This window comes from Bubalus kerabau, chromosome 6 (assembly GCF_029407905.1).
Source record: "Bubalus kerabau isolate K-KA32 ecotype Philippines breed swamp buffalo chromosome 6, PCC_UOA_SB_1v2, whole genome shotgun sequence".
In the NCBI taxonomy this organism is placed as follows: Eukaryota; Metazoa; Chordata; class Mammalia; order Artiodactyla; family Bovidae; genus Bubalus; species Bubalus kerabau.
Window position 1 is genome coordinate 59,933,902 of NC_073629.1, and position 24,108 is coordinate 59,958,009.

Here is a 24,108-nt window from a genome sequence, read left to right on the forward strand (position 1 = left end):
TCTCACGCCTCCCTTCGAGCTGCAAATGAACCTAGTCTAGGATCCTAGTTGATTACCTTCACTGTATTTATTACTAATGCTTCCTCATATGTACTGCCTTTTTTACTTCCTTCTTTTTCGTCTTTTTTTTTTAACAGGTTCTGATCGGGACACCCCTACATTACACTCGAGGTCACGGCAAAAGAAGCCTCACGGTGTGCCTAGCGGGTCTCCAGTTTGCACGTCTAAACTGACTAAGTCTCTTCCTGCTTCTCCTTCTACTTCAGACTTTTGCCAGACACGTTCTTGTGCATCTGAACATAGGTACGGGCCTGTAGGTGATCTCCTCGCACACTTGTTACAGTGCTAGAGAGGCGTTGTGAAGGAAGAGTTGGCCTGTCTAGGATGAGCAATAGTAAAGGCTCCGAAGAGGAACCGAGTAGACTGACTCATTCATTGTACACGTACTTATTGGGTATCCATTACATAGAGATGCCTGTTAGTGTGGGGAATACAGTAGTGAGCAAGGTAGCTCTGGTCCCTGTCTTCTGGGAGCGGAGTCATATATATATGTGATTCTTTTTATTTCATGGGTAAAATACAACTTAACGTACGATCTTATTTCAGGAGTTACTTAATATTTTAATTGTATTGAATAGAAGGATATTGCACTGATAGTTTCTGTAGAGTACCTCTTTAAGCGTCTCATGGGGTATGCCCATGTTATGGATGTGGAAGGACAAAGACCTGAGAAAAGCTGCCTTCCCTTGACTGGTGACGAGGATGTGTGTCCAAGGGTGACAGGACAGGCAGAGTTGCTCCACACCCCCAGGAAAGCCAGATAACTGCTTTTAACTGCTGCATTTCAGTATTTTCCTTGGTCTTAGGTTGTTAAATCATTTTCTAAGGTATAATATCAGCACTACCTTAGAGCCTATTTCAAGATTAATTTTGAACTAAGCAGATGGAACATTCCTAGGGAGTTAGAGAAGAACAGAAAAGAGCAAAGGGCTATGTTGCAAAGTGTGGCATGATCTCGTTCCTCTTCGTTAAAGGAGGAGATGGTGGCGCTCGGACTTGGCCAGGCATCTAGAGCGCAGGAGCTGGGGCTGTGGCGCACTCGGCCCGTCCAGTGACAGACGCGTGCAGCTGAGCGCCAAAGAGGCCAGAGAGCCCTTGAACCAATAATTGCCCAGTTTTGAAACAAAATTTAAGAATTTTTAAACAAAAATGTGAAGTTTTAGAAAAGGACAAGGCACTCTGTTTTATAATTGACTGTTAAAAGGATTAGGGCTCTAAGTATAAAATATGGAGGGGCAAAAAAAGACTGGGGGATGAGCCCTCCAGGCAAGTGTAGGGACCCTGAGGTAGGACACAGGTGTGTTTGTGCGAGCAAAACCAAGTGGTGTGAAGGTGAGAGGGAATATTTTATGTAAAAGTTCAAATATATACAGATATAAAGAGAATACGGTCAGGGCCCCTGTGTACCCATCACCCAGGTTCATTAGTTATCAACTGATGACTAATATGTTTGTATACAACCCTGCTGTGCTTGACACCTCCCCCGCTATGATGCACTTAAGATTTCATTTGTAAACTATGTTAGTCTGTACTTGTAAGTAGGATTGTTCTAAGGCATTGGAACACAATTAGAGACCTTATGAGTGAGAGAATGATTTTTAAACAATCTAAGTTCTAAAAAGATTACTTCCTTTTATTATGTGATAAACAGATCGTAGGAGCCAGTAGCATAAGCCAGGAGACCCAGTTAGAAGACGTCAGTGGAGAGGACATGAGAGACGTGGTCATCTGGACTCTAGGGTCATAACCTGAAGATAGGACTATGCTTAGATTTAGGCTGTGTTCTGCAGTTAGAGCCAGTGGGTTGACTGATGGGTTAAATGTGGGAAGTTAAAGTTTGTTTAATTTACAATCAAAAGATAATGTAAGCTCAGAGTATATGTGTAGAATGTTATTGAAACCCCCAAATTGACCAGTCAGAACTCTGTGTATAGATTTAGATACACATTCTAGTCACAATTTACAAATGCAGGCATCCCTCAGAGATGTTGCAGACTCAGCTCCAGACCATTGCGATAAAAGTGAATATCACAACAAAGCGTGTTACTCAAAACTTGTTGGCTTCCCGGTGCATATGAAAGTTATGTTTACACTGTATTGTTATCTACTGAGTGTGCAGTAGCAGTGTGTTTAAAGAACAGTGTACCTACCATAATTTAAAAGTACCTCATCACTAAAAAACAACCCGAGATTGCCATAAACCCTCAGTTTGTAAAAAACACAATATCAACAAAGTGTACAGTAAGTTGAAATGCAATAAAATGAAGTATGCTTATAATACATTCTGTACCTAAAAGAGAATGTAGCCTAGTTGCCTCAATTATATTTACATATTTAAAATTTGTACTTTTTTACATAATTATTTTTAGTTATAACTCCTTGAAGACTCTGTGTTTAATAAAAAGGCCAACATTTAGTACCTACAGTAAGGGTACCATGTGAGATTCAGTGTCAGTCATGTATGTAAATGTAAAATATGTAAAGCACTTAAAACAGTACTTGGTCCTTTGTAAACCTTCAGTAACAGCTAATAAAAATATATGTAAGCATAAATGGATTATAAAAAAGCTTTTCTGTTTCTTGTATCCCAAGAGCTACACTGAACAGTATCAGTGGCATAGAAACAGAATTTTGGAGCTTAAGAAAATTTCGTTAAGCTATTTCCAGTTGCTGGCCTCTGAGAATAAAATATGAGTCATGTGACTAGTTATCAGGCAAGAAGCTGTGCACCTTGACATTGGCCTTGAAATTTTTAATGATTTCGTGTATTTGATTCCTGCTCTTAAAGCACTTTGGATCTGGGTTTGTAATCAGATTTTGGCAAAATAATTAGGAGTACTTATGCCTAATTTCTATAGCACATCCTCATTCCTCCTCCACTGTAGAGTGGAATTTTACATGTCAGCTGTAACTCACGTTACAGCAAAGTAACGGCAAAGTAACTCACGTACTAAGTTACGTAGGAAACTGAGTTCACCATTGATCTGATCTCATCTGAGATGGCAGGGATTCTGAATCTGATTTATAAGCACGTGCCTTTTTTTTTTTTTTAAAGCAAATAAGTATAAAATTGACAGTGTTTTTGGTTTACAGTTTTAGAATTGAAGCAACTTAATTTTTTTAAGGATTGCCACATTATAAGGTTGAGTTATTAACCAAAGTCACACCAAAAAATGAATATTTAGGAAAAATAAGTTTTATGGAAAAAATTAAGCTATTCAGTTGATGATAATGTATTGTTCGTTGGCTCAGCCCCATGATTTGTAAGCAGTCATTTAACTAAATTTCCTTGCTTTGAGGCTGGTTGCAGAGCATACCTCAGACAGTATCTCTGAAGCTAGGGGCTGTTTCAGGGTTCAGACACTTAAATTGTTGTTGTCTGACACTTAAAGTTAGTTGAGCATCATCACACGTGCTTAGTGTGTGTTAACTCATTTAGTTTCCACCTCAAGCCTATGAGTTACGGGTTCTGTTATTACTTCCACTTTACAGCTGAGGAAGCTGAAGAACAGCAGGGCTTAACTGCCAGAAATGATGTACTAGGTGGTCCAGCTGGGCTGTGAACCTAAACCATCTGTTCGGGTCTGGACTCTTAACTACTTTGCAGGCGCTCATTAAATATCTGCATGGCTGAATGGATGGAGGATGAAAGCGTGCATGAACAAATCGATGAGTGAAGAAAGAAAGCATAAAAAGACTAGGGCATTGTGGTATGGGAGACATTAGCTTTCAAAACTCACATGTTATCTATCTACCTTAGGCTCTGGTTGGGTAGCATCCTTCAGAGTAGACTGAACAGATAAATAAATAGGTGGATAGATCAAAGTGATAAATTAGACTAGACCATGTTAAAGCACTGGTATGTTCTTGACCAGTGTGTCCTCAAAACTTTTGTTTAGCATGGGGCAAGGGAGAAATCAGATTTTAGACATTCAGGCACATCTAAGGTATGAAGGGAGGAGGAGATAATGCTTAAGATCTGCCTTTCTTTCCCCAGCAGTTCAATCAACATTCTGAATATCACCACTGAAGAAACTAAGCCAAATCAGGTTGGAAGAGAATGTACAAATCAGAAGTGGAGCATGTCGTCAAGGCCTGGGTCACAGGAAGGTTGCTACAGTGGATGCTCCTTGGCCTACACAAATTCTCATGTAGAGAAGGATGACTTACCTTAGATATATGAACAGGGAGTTTTTTTTCATTAACATGGTCATCAGATTTCACATCTGAGTTGAAACAGGGCATGTTATAAAGTCAGTGATCTCTTAATAATTTAAGATGGTCTGTGTTGTTTGTTTGGACTTCCCTGTTCCTCCCCCAAAGAGCTAAAATGTTAAATCTATTTGAAAGGCTATAAAAACTTTGGATATGTATTTTTAGTAACAGAAGCATCTGGTTCTGTGAATAAAGGAATGTATACATGTTTGGATGGAAACAAAGCACTAGAATGAGTTTCCTATTATAGGTATTAAAAATAGCACTTTTAGGAAACTGATTATTGTAAATGTTTAATTTTGTCTCATACATAGTTGGCATTGGAAGTTTAGCCTTTCCTTGAATGTATACTGTAGATTTTTAACAAAGCAAGTTCTATATTTATTATGTTTAATGTGATTTGAAATTCCCTCTTTCATATGTTTTAAATAAAGTGAAGTTTATGTATGTTTTGTACATAGATATACATGATTATGTTAAGAGGCTTTAAGATTTAAAGATTTTACACATCCATAATTATAGTATTTCATGCCAATAAATTTTTATTAGTGATATTCTGTTACAGATGTATGAAAGCCATTGCCACATTATGTTTAAGAATTTTTTGAACCCATCTGAGCAATAAATACTCAAAAGCTATTCCATGAAGCCAAGTTCTTTAGATAATTAACATTACTAACATTCCATTTTTGAGATTTCTACAGCATTGGATTTTTTTAATATGAAGGATATTACAATTTTTCAAAGGACTGTTGATTTTGATGATGAGAGTACCTTTGGATAAAACAGTTTAAGAGTATTGGCTTAGGATACTTCGATGTTAGAAGATACTGATATTTAAGATGTTTGGATAGTGATATTTTCTTTACCAGATGGGTACCCATACTGTAACGCCTGTACCAGCAAAGGCTTTGTATAGTTGCCAGTAATTCTTTAATAATTTTTCAATGAGATATTTAGTAATAAGGGAATCTGACAACATAAATCATCAGACTTTATAGTCCAGATACTATAATACTCTGGACAGACTTGTTTTATTTTCCGGACGAATTGCATGTTTCTTCATGGTTGTTATTGTTGTTATTATTTATAGTAAGAATAACATAAGTGTGGGCCCAAGCCCTTTCCCGGCTTTTCATCCGAAAGCTTTAGGTACCTAACCCTTGCTTACCTCTGCATGTAGAAACCTACACATCTCCAGTCCTTGCTGCAGGTTGTAGTTGAGGCCCATCTGCCTTCCCATTTTCTAGCAGTTTTAACCATTTATATTCACTCACCTGGTTGTGGCTGTCCCATTAAAATTTGTCGTGTTAAATAGTACTTTATCACCCACTCATTGTATAGAAAGCTTTTCCAGGGCTAATAGCATACCACTGAGTATCTTATAAGGCATTAGTGAAGTACCACAGTTACAGTCTCAAAAAGCTGGCTCTTGAGCAAAAGCAAATTAGTCCCTCGCTACATTCAGCTTGGTGCATGCCCTTTCTTTACCATTTAAAATATTAGAAATTATGCAGAATTTCAGAAATAGTACCATATTCCAAGGGAAGACACAGCTGGTGGTATAATTCTTTGGCTACTCGCAAAGAGTCAGACATGACTGAGCAACTGAATTGAACTGAACTGAGCAATAATGATATCAAAGAAAAGCAGTCAAATTTTCTAAATAGTGATATATTTGTCAAGAATTGGGTGCTTTTTTCAGGGGTTTCCATGATGTACTTGGCTAGAAACTTGTTCTAATTTTTAAAGTAGATCTTATTTTAGGGAATGTTGCATTCCATGGTGATGAATTTCTACAAAGCAGCATGTTTTTTCTTTCCATTTTGGAGTTGGTTGAATTCTCTTATTGAAAAGAAAAATTCCCTAGAGACTTACTTTGAACTCTCAGGTGTGAAAGAAACAATAAAGTGAAAGGCAGGGCCCTCGTGCTTTTGATAAAAGTGTGCCTAGATCTGCTGGAAGTTGTGTGTTTTACTAACAGTGTCAGTTTGCCTTACGTTCCAGCTCCAACAGTGGTTCCTGGTTACACAGAGCTTCCCAGAAGGTTGAAAAGATTCCATGCTGGATAACTCCTGACTCCACACACAGCCCCTCCTGGGTCTTGCTCCCTCCCTTCTGCAGGTATTTGCAGAGTACTGGTAGCTGAGCCACGTGGCCGTCTTGCGTTTAGCCGTGATGGTGCGTGAGAGCGCCATGTTCACTTTTGCTTGCAAGGCCTCCTGACCATCTTAAAGGTCGTCTTGTTTATCAGGATGCACATCTGAAATATTTTGTGCCTTATTTGTTTTGACCTGGCATACCCGTTTTGAATTTTCAAAGCATAAAAGTGGCAAAGGAAATAGAGAAAAGTTTTATTTCCTACTCTTAAAATTTTATATCTTCAGTATATGATGAGAAACTTACTAGAAGAATAATCCTACCAGAAAATTAAGATAAAAATTAAACATAATAAATAGGTATTTTCTTATAGAAGCAATGCATTAAATGTTTAGATTCACAGACCAGTCCACAGCAAATTGTTCCCTTCATAGTATAATTAAAATACTATCGTTACTTAAAAGTTCCATTTTTCTACCTTTGCTGACCAGGCTTGTTCTTGGGCTTGTGATGTAACAGGTTTTCTGGGAAAACATATTTCATGGTGCATGGTGAGAAGGAAAGCACCCTGGAATCCAGTCTTGACTCACCCTAATGGAGCATTTGAAAACACCTGGGATGCAGGGAGAGGTTTTGCAGACTGAGCTAGCAAGCCCCTGTGTGATTCCCTGTTCTAAAAGTCTTGAATGCCTTGTTGCCTGATGTAAATCATGTTCTTATTTCTAGATTGTATTTAAAATATATGTGTGAGTCATGGAAGTCTAGTAAATATATTTTTTCCCTGTGTTTATCCTTAATTTTAAAAAGTCTTTTTATAAACAAATAAAGTACCTGCTGTGTCAGGCCTTATTAATACCTTCCAGTCAGTCACTAGGGAGAGAAAGACAACTAATGCTTTCTGCCACTGAGACTCTCTGGGTTGAGTGAAAGACCAGCTATAAAAACCTAAATTGTCGTAAACTATGGGAAATGCTGTTCAGATGTTTAGTCTGGTGATAACCCTGGACTGATTGTTCTATTCCAGGACTGTATATCCATCTCATAACAATGCCGTGGCAAGCTTCTAGTTAGAGTCTTTAGGTTATTTCCTATGGGAAGAACTATGTAACTAATATATTATTTTGTTTTTGTTGGGTGTTGGGTTTTGTTTTCCACAATCAAAATACCTGCAAAGCAGCATTAAGAATTACTGCCCACAGAACATGTATTATTATCTAATAGAGAAAGAATATGCAAAGATTTGGGCCATGTAGATAAGGATAATGAGATAGATTATCCTGGTCATTTCTCTAAATATGCATTTTTTTCAGGTTGGATGTAGATGAAGGTGGAATGGAACTAATTAAATTATTTGATTTATATAAAAATATTTTACTTGAGTGTTTTGGTTTTTTTTTTTTAACATTTATAAATACCTCATTTGAGACGTCTCAGAAGGTGCTGTAATGCCAGTGATATATAAAGATCCTGGTAGAGATCCTTTTCCATACTCATGTTTTACATCCAGAAATATTGTACCTTGTAAGATGCTTAATGCACAGTGAGCATGGGATATTTGTTAATGAGACATGTGAAATACTAATGAAACAAGTAGTAGTGTATAATGAAACACACTGCTTCACTGGCATGAATGGACTAAATTTCAGGTCAGAATCCTAAAACTTCTTTCTCGATAGTGGTAGGCACCTTTTGGGTTGATTTCCAACCTGATGTAGTTTGATTCCTCACACAGGGAATAGAGTAAGCCATTTTACAATGAAAAATACCAAACTGGTGTGGCTAAGTACAAAGATTGAATTCTTGCTTGTGAAATGCCCAATGTGGACCGGGCAGTCTGCCCCCATCTTTATGCCGTCTGGATCACATGGCCCACAGTGTTGTCAAATCCGGGAAAAAGCAGACCGGTTGGTGATGTTGGCTATTAAGAACCAGATCTGAAAGAGACATGCTTTCTACACATTACTTCATCCAGAACCTAGGCCTACAGCCCCAGCCTAACAACAAACAAGACTGGAAGACACAGGAAATGTAGCTATTTGGTGAGCACTGAGAGCTTACTTGGCTACATAATATGTTTGATGAGTTAACTTATTTAAAAAATAAACAGCCAGGGACTTCCCTGGTGGTTCAGTGGCAAAGAATCTGCCTGCCAGTGCAGCAGCCATGGGTTTGATCCCTCATCCAGGAAGATCTCACACGCCATGGAGGAACTAAGCCCGTGCACCACAACTGTGGAGGCTGTGCTGTAGAGTCAAGAAGCTGCAACTACTGAGGCCATGTGCCTTAGAGACCATGCTCCACAACAAGAGGCCACGACAAAAAGGAGCCCCTGCTCTCCACAGCTAGAGAAAAGCCCACTTGGCAACCAAGACCCAGCACATAAATTATTTTTTAAAAAATCGGTAAAACACAATTCTCTGTGCACAGCATTTATTGCTGATTAATTATTAAAGATTCAAATAGTCTTAATTTATGGAAGGAATGTATTTTAAGTCTCTAAGCTTTCCATAATATGACGTTTTTAAAAGTTTAAATGGTAGTTTTACACATTTACTAAAACATAGTGTACATAACACGTATTTTCTGTTGATTCAACAACCCTGTGAAAAAGAATATTAACCTTCCTATTTTTAGAGACTTGGTAACAGACCCAGATGTCAAGGGACAAATGCAAGGTCACATAACAAGTGACAAAATCAGAACTTAAAGCCCCAGATCTTCCAATCCCTAAATTTCAGCTTATTCCAGACTGCTATAGTACCTTCTATATGACTTTTTAAATGAAACTGTACAGTTCTTAACCCATATCATCCACCATGCTATCATCTTCAACACCAAAGGTACTGATCACTTGGTCTGCAGACGAGACTCACCCCTGTTGCTGTGAATGGTGATCATGAGCTGAATCTCTACCATTTTAAGTTTAGGACATTAAGGATCGAATTGAAGTAGCTAAATTAATAGCAAATAGTATAACGAAAGGCCACTGAGTGATGCTAAGACATACCTAGCCAGCCTGCTCTTTCTGCCTGGTTTTTTGTTCTTAGTTTGTGCACCATGTCCCTCTGTGACTATAGGCACAGTGGCCAAAAGGTTGTTTTGTCCAGCGGCCCAGTAACCGTGCTCAGATGTCGCCATGAAAAATGAGTGTTACAGTAGTAGAATGAAGTAACGTGTATGAGTATTTGACTTAGTTGAAAAAGAACAGCTGCTTGCAGGGCAGCTGGAGCTTTTCGAGTTCCCCTGCTGTGTCTGCGCTTAGATATTTAGTTTTCTGGTTTCTGTCTGTCAAGACAGTTTTCTGGTTACAGTGCTCGATTAAAGCAAACCTTGCCCCAACCCAGTGCACTGATTAGAAAAAAAAAGCAGATTTTGCATGTTCCCTAAGTCCACAGACTTTCTAGAACCTGCCTCCATTCCAGTTCTCTGGACCCAATTCTCTAATGTACCTGGTGTCTAAGCTGAGGTGGAAACTGTCCAGCCAGGGGCGGGATAAGACACCGCTGGTTCTCAGCAGACACTCAGAAGTGTCTGCTGCTCGTCCTGTCAGCCCCTGAGATTATTATCAGATTATAATGTCATAATTAATTTACCCCAAATACCTGTAACTCTGACTTTCAAAATAACCTTCCCCTCCCCCTCCTAATTTTATATTAGCGAAAATGTTCAATAAAACAGCCCTTTCAGAGCTGCCCAGCAGTGTAATGCTTTGTGAAGTATCAGCTTAAACTCTTTTAGCCTTTTTCCTTTTACCTGGAAAAGTAACTAGTTGATGGATTATTTTTGATAGTTTCATTCCTTAAATTTTAAGTGAAAAATATTACAAAGTGAAAATCTCTATATTTAATGAAATCAAACTTTTCCAGTTATTCTAGACTTAATGCCCTAAAGAAAAAGAGATCAACAACTAGTCACAGAAAACTGTGGCATATGTTAGTTCTAAGAAACTATTTTGATTTCAAAGAAACCATGGAAAATTTTAATTGGAATTAGTTCAGCTTTGATTCTTTTGTGACACATGATTGCTCATTTTTATCAAAGGCAAAGATCTGAGGAAATCAATTCATGCTTTTAATTTAAAATCTATAAATTACTGTCCAAACTGAGAATTTTCAGAAATGAACAGGGAGCTGGTTGTCATGAGGTCCACACCAGAGGTGTGAACCGGGATGAACGGTCATTCTGCGTGTGGCTGCAGGCGCCTCTTAAGTAACCAGAACTCTGACTTGAGTTTTGATTGTTGAATCCTAATCCCTTCAAAACTGCTCCCTTTAATTCATTCCTCAGATATGGTTTCCAAAAGATAGAATTGAGTTATAGTCTATCTTACTGAGCAGTTCTCCTAAAATACTTGGTTTACAAACAACACACAACCAAATTTGTCTCAGTGTGATTGATATATTTGGGAATGATTTAATCACAGAGCAAAATCTGCATTTGCTTATGTACGAGAAACACTGTAGATGAATGCAAAAAACTACCCAGCCAAACTGATCTGGGTAGGGAGGCAAAAAACACAGACACCTTAAATATCCACCCGCAACCTCAGTTTATCATGTGTGTTACAGCAATGCCTGCTCCTATTTAGCATTATAATTTCCCCTTCCATTTCAGACGACCTTCTGCCACCACTTTACAGTAACTCACAAGCTATAACGACATTTCCATATTTATTGTAGTGTTCACGTGTTTCTTAACCACTTAAACGGTATAAAACGCTGCTGTTGATTTTATTAGGACTTTTGCTTTTTGAGTCACTGACGAAGTTTTTTGAGTGTTGTGCCCATAATCCTCTTTTCCCCAAACACCCTGTGCTTATTACTGTGCAGTTTTGCAGATGTTGGCCTTAGGAGTGTGTGTGGTGTGTGAGAGCAGATCTGATAGAAAAGAGCAACCTTCTAGTGAACCATTTATAGTTGAGGCTGCTGGGGAGCCTCTCAAAATTCCATGCCAGCTTCCCTTGATCTGCACATCTGTAACACAAACTGATCTTTGTGGATAGAAACTTACCTAATTTCAAATAGCCCTTGCTGTGTTCCAGACAGGACACTAAGCCATAATAAGCAATTTCTCTTACTTCTCCTAACAACTTTATAGGTAGGAGCAATAGTTATCCTCACTTGACAGATGAGGAAACTGAACTAAGGAGAGAGAATTTTGCCCAGTGCCACACAGCTAATATATAAGAGCATAGGAGTTGAATTAAAATTATTTTATGACATTTTCTCTCAATCTGATAACATCTATTTTCCTTTAATAGTAACTCAAAAGTTCTTGTGTCTACACAACTTCCCCTCCTATAAGCAGGCAGTCACCTCTCTTCTTTCGGAATTTAACTTTCTTTTATTTTCTCAGCAAATGTTTATTGAGCTATTAGGATTGTAGTGCGAGGTGCAAGGGCTGTGGCCTTGAAGATAACTTGATTGTTGTCAGAAACTAACAATCTTCCAAGGGGAAACAAATGAATGAACCATTGAAGGCAGTTGTAAAATTAATACAGTAGAGGTATCAGAATGCTCTGAGGATCAGAGAAGCAGGGTGGAGGAAGGGCAGCATCTTCGACTAGGAGGTAGGAAATCAGAGAGGATGTTTGAGCTAAATATTGAAGAGTAGACATTGCAGGTAAAGGAAACAGAACAATCGAGATCAAATTGAAACAGGAGGGAAAGGGGCAGAGCACAGCTTTTGAAAGACAAGCTGATAGAACCAAATGGGTCCAAGATGGTGAACAAGTCAACTTCCACTAGACCTTAGGCCTCAGTATATGCTTATTGTACCACACCAGCAAGTTCAATGATGCACTCACAGGTGCTATGACAGTTCCAAAGTTGACCTTCAAAGACCAGAAAGTAGGCAGAGGCCCAATTCCTGAAAATCTCCCATTCCCCAAAACAGTTGGAATAATCCTTCTACTCATTAACCTATGAAATTGCCCAGCCCATAAAAGTTAACCACACCACATTTCAAGGCTGCTTTTGCCTTCTGGGATGACCCACATTCTGTGGAATGTTTCCCTCTAAATAAATCCACCTCTTACCTGTCACTTTATCTCTCATGGAATTCTTTCTGTGATGAGATATCAAGAAACTGAGTTTCATTAGGTGCTGAAACTGTGTGTGTGACCTCAGTTGGAAGACTGTGTTTTGGCCGGTTCAAGTCCCAATCTGAGGTGAACGGTTTCAAAACCACATGAACTTTATTGAAACTCTAAGTGGTTCTGTGCGTAGAGTAAAGGGCCTAGGGAACCAGTGGGAAGATAGGCAGGGGCCAGGGTAAGAGGTCTTGGGTACAAGGGATTTTGAATTTATCCTCTTGGCGATGCTGTCTGTCGAGCAGGAGCATGACACAAGCAGACCGTTCCCTCTGTTTCCTGGTCACAGCATCACGAGCACTCCTCTACTACAGCACTGATTACCAATGCCTAGATGGGGCATGCTTCTGTCACAGCAGTTGTCATGATCCTGGTTTCCAGGTAGAAGCAATGGGGAGAACTGCTGGAAGGAAAGCAAAGTGCAGATGAGTCCAGTTTGCCATAATCCGTGCAAGAAGTGATTTGAGAAAGGGAATGGACTTACAGGCAGATCTGATTGGATGCTGGGGTCAAGCAAAGCACTCTAGGCTGATTCCTCAGGTAACGGCAGATGATACAGTGTAAGGAAGAACAGCTCTGGGAAGTTGTGCAGAAAAGAGTTAACTCTGTAGCCCTGGGTTACCTGCACATTACTTCCTAGAAAGTTCTGCCTTCAGAACTGGCCCTCAGCTGACTCCTAAGAAATAACCTCTGAGCTCTTGGAATATTCTGCCCGATAAGAATATTTTTATATACTGGAGAAGATTCTTGAGAGTCCCTTGGACAGCAAGGACATCAAACCAGTCAATCCTAAAAGAAATCAACCTTGAATATTCATTGGAAGAACTAATGCTGAAGCTGAAGCTCCAATGCTTTGACCACCTGATTTGAAGAGCCAACTCATTGGAAAAGACCCAGATGCTGGGAAAGATTGAGGGCATGAGGAGAAGGGGATGACAGAGGATGAGATGGTTGGATGGCATCATCAATTCAATGGACATGAGTTTGATCCAACTCTGGGAGATAGTGAAGAACAGGGAAGCCTGGTGTGCTGCAGTCCATGGGGTTGCAAAGAGTTGGACACAACTGAGTGACTGAATAACAACATATGCATGAAGCCTTGGGCTATGCTGTACCAGTGTGACCACATAAGTTTATCACATAAGTTTATTGTGGGCTTCCCAGGTGGTGCTAGTGGTAAAGAACCTGACTGCCATTGCAGGAGATGTGAGAGACATGGGTTCGATCCCTGGATCAGGAAGATTCACTAGAGGAGGGCATGGCAACCCACTCCAGTATTCTTGCCTGGAGAATCCCATGGATAGAGGAGCCTGGCAGGCTACAGTCCATAGGGTTGCACAGAGTCAGGCCCGACTGAAGCAACAGCAGGCACAATGTGACTCATGGTGAATGCCTGCTTTTGCTGGCATCTGAATAGATGAGATCATTCACATGGGTGCCACAGGCCTACGCGACTGACTCTCAATAAAAGCCCAGGATGCCAAGGCCTGGGTGAGCTTCCTTGGTTGGCAACACTTCACAGGTGTGGTCACACACTGTTGTGACTCTCCTGGGAGAGGATGCCTGGAGCCTGAGCTTGGTTTCTCCTGGGCCATGGGTTTTGCCCATGTGTCTTATTGCTCTGTTGATTTTTTTTTTGGTAACTTCACTTTTTGCTATTTAAAATTTATTTTTGAGCACTGACAGTATGGCATTGAAGTACTTTACAGAACATTTATAATCGTGGTCTTTGAGTTTCACATTCCTTACATAATGTACATTTAACTTTTTAAAAAATTTTCTTTATTTTTTGATTCAATATTTTTATAGATTATACTCCATTTAAAGTTATTACAAAATAAGGGCTGTCTTTCCCTATGCTGAACAAAATATCCTCATTTGTTGTTTTTGGTTTTTTTTTTTGCCTTTTTGGGCTTTTAATTGTTTAAATGCAATGATAGTCAACCAAAAGGGCCCCACATTTGGATTATGCTCTGTCTATATCACTAGTCACATACATGTATGTAGTAAATGTGCACTGACTTATTCAAAACAGAATAAAAAAATACTCCTAACAACCAAATATATGTTTTGAAGCCAGCCACCTTTACTCGCTGGTATTTTTAGCTACCTTCTCTTCATTTCCCATTTGTATTCCCTTCACCCTCAGCAAGAACCTCGGCTGGTCCTGGCTTTTCATCTGGTTTGATGACCCTTATCTTTATTTGGTCTGACCATTAGTACTCCTGCCTGCATTGGTTTCTTATAGTTTTCCACTCTGTTGCTTTCAGTCTGTATCCTTTAGCTGTAATAAATCATAGCCATGAAGGTAACAGCTTTTCTTAGGTTATAAGTCCTAGTGAATCATCAACCCTGAATGGTCTTGGGGATCCCTGAATTGCTCTGGACATGTTAAATTTAAGGTGTCTGAAATATTCAAGTTAATGTGTCCAGGAGGCAACTGGAAATATGGGTTTGGAAATCAACAGAGGTCTGGGCTAGATACTGAATTCTGAGAACAGGCACATATGGGACTGCTGCAGCTACAGGCGTGCGTGCGTGCTCAGTCGCTTTAGTCACGTCTGATTCTTTGTGACCCTATGGACTGTGGCCCGCCAGGTTCCTCATTCCATGGGATTCTCCAGGCAAGAATACTGGAGTGGGTTGCCATTCCCTTCTCCAGGGAATCTTCCCGACTCAGGAACCTAACTCTTGTCTCCTGTGTCTCCTGCGTTGCAGGTGGGTTCTTTACCACTGAGCCACTGGGCAAGCCCAGCTGTAGGTGTAGATGGAGTCAAAGAGGAGAAAGAATGACAGGCAGAAGGTAAAGACTGGGGTATCACTGGCATCTAAAAGGCAAGTGTGGAAGCACTAGAGCTAGCATTTTGAGAGTAAAAGCAAGAAGTTATCAACCGTCCCTAGGAAGAGAGAGTTTCAAGGAAGTTCAGGTAAGGAGGTTGAATTCATTAAGAAACATCAACGTCTGCAGCAAAAGGGAATTTACAAAGCCGTTCAGTATTCAATAACAGTGGATGAAGGTGCTTTGAAAAATTCCAATATTGATCCTGTGCTCAAATAATCACAATGAAACTTACCCTTGCTAAGCCACCAGACTGCTATGTGGCCAGGAAAGTTGAACTATTCAACTGCTATTGCTGACAAAAATTCACAGAATTGGCAACCATGTGAATGAAGGAAATTCACCACTGGGACCACTGGTTCAATAATACACAGCTGTAGTGTCATTGCATAATAAATTCAAATAGATTCACATCCTTCTGCAAAATAGCTGCTGCTCCACACATTACCATCACTTGTGTTTTTAGATTCTATTTCACACTGTCCTGAATTAGTGTTTTCTCAATGTCTCTGAAAATATTCTCACCTGTAATTGTTCCATGCCAACTATTCAGAGGCTAATTCTTCCATCACTGCAAACTTGCTTGAGCATTTGGGACTGACATGTACACACTGCTATATTTAAAATAGATAAGTAACAAGAACCTACTGTATGGCACAGGGAACTCTGTTCAATACTCTGTAATAGTCTACATGGGAAAAGAATTTGAAAAAGAACAGCTACATGTATATGTACAACTGAGTTACTTTTCTGTACACCTGAAATTAACACAGCATTGGTAATCAACTGTACTCCAATACAAAATAAAAGTTTTTTAAAAAAGTTGCTGTTGATGCCTCAAATAATGGTATTATCAGTAATATCTGTTGACTCATCGAGAGCCAAAGAAAATGACTCAAAATCATTTGCTTTGGTTTTTAAAAATGTTCTATTGATGTTGCCCCTACGCCCTCAATTCTTTAAGCTGTTGTTGTTCAGTTGATCAATCATGTCACTCTTTGTGACCCCATAGACTGTAGTCTGCCAGGCTCTTCCTTCCATGGAATTTTCCAGACAAGAATACTGGAGTGGGTTGCTATTTCCTTTCTCAGGGGATCTTCCCACCCCAGGGATCAAACTCATGTCTCCTACATTGGCAGGTGGATTCTTTACCACTGAGCCACCAGAGAAGTCCTAATTCTTTGAGTAACTTCCTCTAAAAATGAATAATCAAATTCATTTTGTCTGGACACATGTCTTCAGTGCATAATCAAATATTATTTGATTAATTCACCACTGGTAAACAGTTTTCCTTGCTTGGATAACAAATGAACTCCTTGGAAACTTAGTTTGAAGACTTATTTTCATTTTTTGTTTTTGGAAAGAAATTCTGCTAGAGGGGATATTCCATTTTAAAATTAAAAAATTTTCTGACCACAGCTTTTCTGTGATGAATGCTTATCTAATTATATCAACATGCATTGTATTCTTTCAGCACAGCCCGTGTCCTTGCATAATACAACCATGCTTTTTAAAAAATATATCTTTATTGAAGTATAGTTGATTTACAATGTTGTATTAATCTCTGCTGTACAGCAGTGCTTCAGTTATATATGCTTTTTAATATTCTTTTAGATGATGGTTTATCCCAGGATATTGACTATCATTCCCTGTGCTATACAGTAGGACCTTGTTGTTCATGCATTCTACATATAATAGTTTGCATTGCTAACTCCAAACTCCCAGTCCATCCCTCCTCCAGCCCCTCCCCCTTGGCAACCACAGGTCTGTTCTCCATGTCTGTGAGTCTAAAACCATGCTTTGATATCTAATTTAATAGCAAAATTCTATTGTACCTTAAGAATACAACAGAGTTCACTTGTCTTGATTTGTTATGATGAGTATAAGCAAGTAATAAAAAGAATTTTGAAATGTCACTACATGGCCCTTGAAATGTTGTCAAGGTGTGACTGCAGTTTGCAGCACCCAGTTATAACTGAGCAGCTGTGCAAAGCAACAAAGGCATCATATACTGCCCATTTCGACTCCTCCATTCTGCCATGTTGCCATGGAAGCAGTCACAGATGGTGGATAAATGAGTGAAAATGGTGGTGTCAGTGCAAAACTTAGGTTGCAGTCACTGATATTGAATTTCATGTCAATTTTTACATTCCTCAAAATATTCTTTTGAGGGAGACCACAGTGGGGGCTTGACCAGGTTTGGGGTCACCATCCCAGCTCCTAGGCTTATCCTCAAGGGATGTAACCAGCAGCATCATGGCAAAGTCATGTTGATCCTGTGTATAAATGATGGAAACCCAACTGCAAGCGACTAGGCAAAACTATCTGGCAACTCATGTAAGCACTGAAAAAGTGTTACCAATGTGCCCCAACAGAATAGGACGTCAACCTATAGTTGGAAATACAGAGCAAGAGGTCAACCCTACTAGGAGAAGGAGTTGGCAAGACCTGTGTGGGTGGTCAGGATCCCACACCCATTGGCAGACTCCAGTCCCCAAGGCATTTGAGTAGAAACCCCCCAATCCTATGGATAGGCTGGTGATTCTCATCCATAACTATATAGCAAGAAATTAGTTACAGTAAAGTATAAATGCTTGCAAATGAATTCCTTTTAAAAATGTTATTTACAGCAAATTTAAGCTTATCCCTACTGTCACTCCCACACACTTGCATTTCATTAGGTTTCTTGGAAGCAATTGAAGGGTGTAGGCTCACTGCTGGCACGAGGGTACCACCATTCCTGCTGGGCAGCAAGATGGCTTCCAAGAGGAGACCTGCTGTGGTAATCCATCCCATGGGAGACCAGAGCCTACCCTTGCAGAGGCTGTGGTGACGAAGATGCAAGAAACCCTGGCCCCCACAAAGCCCTGGATCTCATGCTGCCAATGGGTTGCTGACATTGGTCAGGTTTGCTCCAGAACTCGATGGCTCTCCACCAACTGGTTGAAGTTTACCCCTTTTGCCTCTGGGTTACAAAGTATCCTTTTCTTTGGGATTTGGAAGGTGTTGTCCAAATCCTCAGAAAATGTTCTGCCTGATTCGTTGCTGCCTGACCCTGGAAAGTGGTCAGAAATGAGGACCCTGAAGCCAGGAGATTGGAATTCACTTTCTGGAAGCTGCCTGTGCTTGTTGCCCTGCTGGGAGAACCTTCCTAGTGCACTGCAGTGGAGGAAAGTGACAAGAATGGGGGCGGTGGTACCCATGGCAGGGGTGACAGAAACAGCCTGGCACCTCTGCCCTCAATCCCTACCTTTTGCTCTGCCTACATGCAGAGGCAGAAGGGAGAGGAGGGCTGTCTCATCAAACAATCTCATATGCAAAATCATCCCTCCAGCTCCCCAAAGCTAAGTGAATTTTCAGAAGATGAATTATGTAATTGGCTCCATTTAACACCTGGAAAAGAGAGGGAACTATCAATAGTATTGGCGCAGTTTGGTAGGGCTGATTCTAGAAACCTCATTTTCTTCTTTCCCCAAGTGTGTGTGTGCTCAGTCATGTCCGACTCTTTGTGACCTCATGAATTGTAGCCTGCCAGGCTCATCTGTTCATGGAATTTTCCAGGCAAGAATATTGGGAGTGGGTTGCCATGACCTCTTCCAGTGGATCTTACTGACTCAGGGATCGAAACCAAGTCGCCTGAGTCTCCTGCATTGGCAGGTGGATTCTTTGCCATTTGAGCCACCTGGGAAAACCTCTTTCCCCAAGAGCAGGTTGTAATCACTTCATGATGTCTTTGTGCTGTCAGAGTCCTCCCTCGCGACTGTCACTGACCATACCTAGAGAGGGTCCTCAGGAGAGGGGTGTTCCCAGAAGCCTGCAGCCAAAGGGCTGTCCCCAAGGACCCTGCAGGGTGGCTTAATCTCCATTCCTGGTGGCTGGGTGTCCCACCTGGTCCTGGAGCCATAGCCTGCATGATGCACCCCTTGATGGGAGAAAGAAAGCTGTTTATCCTCCCCTTCACCTGGGAACAAACTGACATGTTCTGTCTCACAGACACAGCTCCTAAGGTGAAAACTCTCACTTGAGTTGACTTATTGAAATAAACAGGCAAAAATAAAATCCCCAACAGGATTACAAAAGAACTCTCATGTCCAGGGTCTCTTTTTGCTCTTAGGTACTTACTACATTTTCACCAGTTGGGTCCCCCAACAGTCATCTGGAAATGTTTCAGGTTCTTGTTTTCAAGTTTGGAGGACCTATCTCCCCACTGCTCATGTGCATCCCAAGAGAAACATGGGTGTGGGGGAAGGCAGCAGAGGCCAGGTGCCCCGGTGGACCAGGCAGACTGCCCTTCTAAGATAATACGATCAGTCATGCTAACAGAAAGGAGGGGGTTCTCTTAACTTTGAGTGTATAATACCAGAATAGTTACCATGTACATAAATAAGAATAGGGCAAGACATAAATTCAGTGATTTAATGAAAAAAGTTCTTACTGGTTGCTCAGCCAGGTCAAAATTGGATGATCTCTTCTGTGGGATTGAGTATAAACATTCAGGTCTTACAGATTGGTTCCACGTCCTAACCCAGCTCAGGGCTTAGTCTCTGAAATTGATCAAGAAAGCTGCAGTCTGTATACTGGAAAGTATTTAGCGTTAAACTGGCCATTCAATATTTATGAAGGCTCAGGTCAGAGCATTCCCACAAATAGTGCCTGACAATTATCCCACCAGTTCTGAAAAATAGAGAATCTTAATTTCAAGTGACTCATTTAACATCCAAGCAGACTATTAAGTTGTCTATTTTGAAATTCCAGTGTATAAAATTTTCAAACAGCTTCTAAATTCATGTTCAGCTCTGTTATGGCATGTGAAGAGCATTATTAAAAAGAAAAAGGTTTTAAATGCATAAAGAATAATGGGCTTGTTCTTCCACTCCTGAACTTTTTGAGCAGAATCTGAGGGCCTCTATTCCTTTCTCTGTGTTTTCTGCATAGGGACAGTCATGCCCTAGAACAATTCCAAAGAAATGCTCCTTCCCCATCTTCTATTGGAAATGATGCATGGATGAGGGGTCAGAAGCCTTATGGGCTATAGTCCAGTCCTGTCACAGCCAAGCTGTGTGCCTTTGAGCCCGTTGTTTGGTCCTCCAAGCCTCTGCCACTACATGGTGAAGAGATTGTCTAATTTTTGGGAGGTGAAGATATTCTTAGGCAGGAATACTGGAGTGGGTTGCCATTTCCTTCCCCAGGGGATCTTCTTGACCCAGAGATAGAACCCATGTCTCCTGTGTCTCCTGCATTGTAAGCAGATTCTTTACCCACTGAGCCATCAGAGTAGCCCATAAAGATACTGAACAATAACCTCCGAACTGAGAAAGAATTTTGAGATGGAAAAAACCAAGCACGCAACTCCATTAAGCACAATATGAAGCTTATTATGGGTAACTTACAACAGGCAGGAAGGATGGGGTAGACAGATGATGCTGGCTTATTAGCAGCTGCACTGGGAACCACCAAAGGAGTACAGAGGAACTTAGAGGGGTCAAAGGTAAAAATAGAGTCTGACTATCCAGTGAGAAGCACAGCTGGCACTGACCGCATCTGACGTTTCTCTGTCCCCCTGCCCCCCCAGGAGTCTTATGATCATTAACCATCTGTGTTAGCAAAGGGCATTCTTCCAGTTTTCACATCAGATGAAGGCAAGCGTAAAAGTTGATAGTGAACTCATCTGACTTAGGCACAATCCTTGTGACCAGACTACAGTTTAGTGCTCAGAAAGGGCACAAAGTGGGTAGGACTGGGGTCCTGACACAGAGCTGACAAAATGGAGTCAGTGTGGTTCAGCCATACACAAGTTCAACGCTGAGTCATGTCCCCCCATCAAGCTGCCATTCTGCTAGTTGGGAGACCAGTACTGATGTAGGAGGATCAAACACAATGACGTATAGCATTTCCAAGGTTAGAACACTTGCAAATTCAGCTCCAAGACTCCTTTGAGTTCCATAGCAACCATGGCAGATAATACTCTTCCCTACTGGAGATGAACAAACTGAGGTCAGGTAGTTTAAACAAACTGGGTAAGGCTATTTGGAGTCAGCCCTGGTGCTGAAATGGCCTGGTGAAAGAGAAAACAGAAACGCCAAACGGCAGGGTAGAGGCCTCCAGCCCTTAGAAACACAGCTTGGCTGCCTCTTGGCTTATCTTATGCATTTGTTGTTTAGTCACTAAGTCGCTTCCCACTCTGGGAGACCCCATGGACTGTAGCTCGCCAGGCTCCTCTGTCCATGAAATTTTCCAGGCAAGAATACTAGAGTGGGTTGCCATTCCCTTCTCCAGGGGATCTTCCTGAACCAGGGATGGAACCTGCATCTCCTGCATTGGTAGGCAGACTCTTTACCATTGAGCCACCTGGGAAGCCCATCTTATACTTAATATCATGTATAGAAAAAAACACTAGAAGAAGAGAAGTACTTTAAACGTATGCTTATCTCTTAAATTATGGGTTTAAAGGTGTTTTATTTATTTTCATCTTTACGATATTTGGTGTTTTCTAAAATTTTTTACAATGACTAGGCATGACTTTGGAGAGGAGAAAACACTGATCGGGATTGCAAAAAAAAAAAAACAAAAACCCAAACAACACGAGCGGAAGGAAATATGTATGGAGAGGCAAGAAGGTGGAAAATGAAAACCAAGACCCAAACTAAATACTAATCTCAGAAAACCAGGGCAGGCCCACTCAGGCTCGCTCCTCATGGTATCCCGGCTTGGGGAGTCTGAGGCTCCTCCTCCGTTGCGCCCCGCCAGAGGGCGCCCTGGGGTCGGGCCGCCGCGTCCTCGCCTGTCGCTCTTTCGGGTGCTCTTTTCTGCTGGGTGAGGCTCGCGGTCCCGCCGCCTCCCCGCAGAGGGTGCAGGGGGCAGCCTCTCCCGGCCTAGGTGCGATCTTCGCAGCTGCGGATGGCCCTGCGTGTAGGTTCTGGCCAGGGCTGCTTTCCACCCATCCCCGTCGCAGGCGTTCCAGCCTTGCCCAGAGGCCACCCTGGGTCACCTCTGTGCACCAGGGCACACCCAGGGGAGCACATGACAAGATCCCACTTCCCCTAAATGTGACTGCATTATTTTTCACAATTAAAAAAAAAAAATAGGGAAGTAATACACACATAGTAATATGTAGTTGTGAAAAATCCAAATAACCTATGTGTATATTTTAAAAAAATCAGGCACCCTTCACCATCATCTTACCAACTCCCCTCTCCATAAACAAGTTATAAGTTCTTAAATGCATTCGTATACATATAAGCATATTATTGTGGATATTAGTGTATTTGTCCATCAGACCATCAGTTCATCCATCCACACTTTCATGCATGCATCCCTCCATCCCTAGAAGAATATTCATCAAAATATTAACGGTGGTAATTTTTAGGTGGTAGAATTAAAATGATTCTTATTTCCTGAATGTTTTACCTTGAAAATAAGGGTGCAGGTGAGTCGTTACCATTTTAAAATCCATTTTCTCTCTTAAGGCTGCCTCGCCTCTACAATACATAGACTAACTCCCAGTGGCTTCTCTGAGTTTCCGGAGATGAGGCTCATCAACACCTCCCAGCTGCACCAGGCAGTGCTTGAGTCTCCTGGTAACACAACTGGAGGCTTATGTCTGAGTGATTCATGACTCTGATGGACTTGGCTACTGTCTACATTTTTACCAGTTTCAAGAGCAGATTAATCGGAAAATGTTCTCTGCTGGCTTCTGGGAAGTAACAACAGAATCCCAATGATACTGTTATCTGTGGATTAGGAACTTATACAAAGAAGTATTTTTTTTTTTTTTAATAATTCTTTAAAAGTGGTTTTGAAAATTTTCTTTGATTTTTGGTGGCCAGAGAATTCAAGTTCCTATTTAAAAGTTTGTTTTAACCAACCCTGGATCTTTATTGTCTTTGGGAGTTATGTAGCTTAGCCATTACAAGTCTCCTCCTTTCCTTTCCAGGGTTTGAAAAGCAGAGAAGGGTTTGGTGATCTGACCTGAACACACACCTAACATGCATTTCCGGGATATTCATGAAGGGCAGAGACAAAGCCTGAGAGTGTCCCCTGCAGGGTTGCCACACACAGGTGGCTTTGTATGTGTAACAGAGTTATAAAAAATACATGTATTAAAAAAAATTACAATTCCAAAAGTAAATTAAAATGTTAAACGTTTTGGTAATACATGGAGAAAGCAAAAGCCTTGTTTAAGCCTTTGAGTCCCTGTATATCAATCAATTCCAATAAATTATTATTGAATAAGCACCTGCCTCACCTCTAGCCAATATGATCAGGGCAGGGAAAGACAGGATAGGAAACCAGACCCACTCAACCCTCAGGGAACTGACAGAAATCCATCAGTTTCCACGCTTCTGGGAAATGCATTACTCCAGGGATCCCTAGACTTTTACATTGCACTGACAAAATTTAATTTTGCCAAGTATGGTCATTCAAAAAGAACCTGTCATTTATGGGCACTACATTTTTTTTTTCTTTTTAACAAAAGAAAGGACACATTGACAGCAACAAAAAGGACATGATCTCAGAATAGAGGAATGTCTTTTAAAAATTGATTTTGCATAATAAAATATTTTACCTTATTTTCCTTAACTTTTAATTTTTTTTTTTTTTGGCCCATTTTCCTGTCTAGTTCCAAGAACACGAGAACTATAATTTAATATTTGTTTGATGGTGGTTATTCTTCCACTGTTTTATGGCCATAGTGATGACTATTAGTGAACAACGTACACTGAGGTGAGAAATCCTAGATATTTATTTGGCTGAATTTAGACTAATCCCTAATTTATACCAATCATAGGATTCTATACTAATC

At 40.7% G+C, this 24,108-nt stretch overlaps 1 protein-coding gene across 12 annotated transcripts in view; it reads left to right on the forward strand.

The window, feature by feature from the left end:
* The window catches only part of SSX2IP (SSX family member 2 interacting protein), a 58,261-nt gene extending 53,539 nt beyond the window's left edge, over positions 1 to 4,722 (forward strand). For 10 of the 12 annotated variants that reach the window (XM_055585328.1, XM_055585335.1, XM_055585336.1 and 7 more), the window contains 2 exons: positions 138 to 303; positions 4,058 to 4,722. In XM_055585328.1, coding sequence (XP_055441303.1) covers positions 138 to 303; positions 4,058 to 4,235 — 344 coding nt within the window. In that variant the 3' untranslated portion in view covers positions 4,236 to 4,722. The remainder of the gene's footprint in view (positions 1 to 137; positions 304 to 4,057) is intronic. The other 2 variants (XM_055585331.1, XM_055585333.1) reach the window with 1 other exon arrangement.
* The last annotated feature ends 19,386 nt before the right edge of the window (positions 4,723 to 24,108 follow it).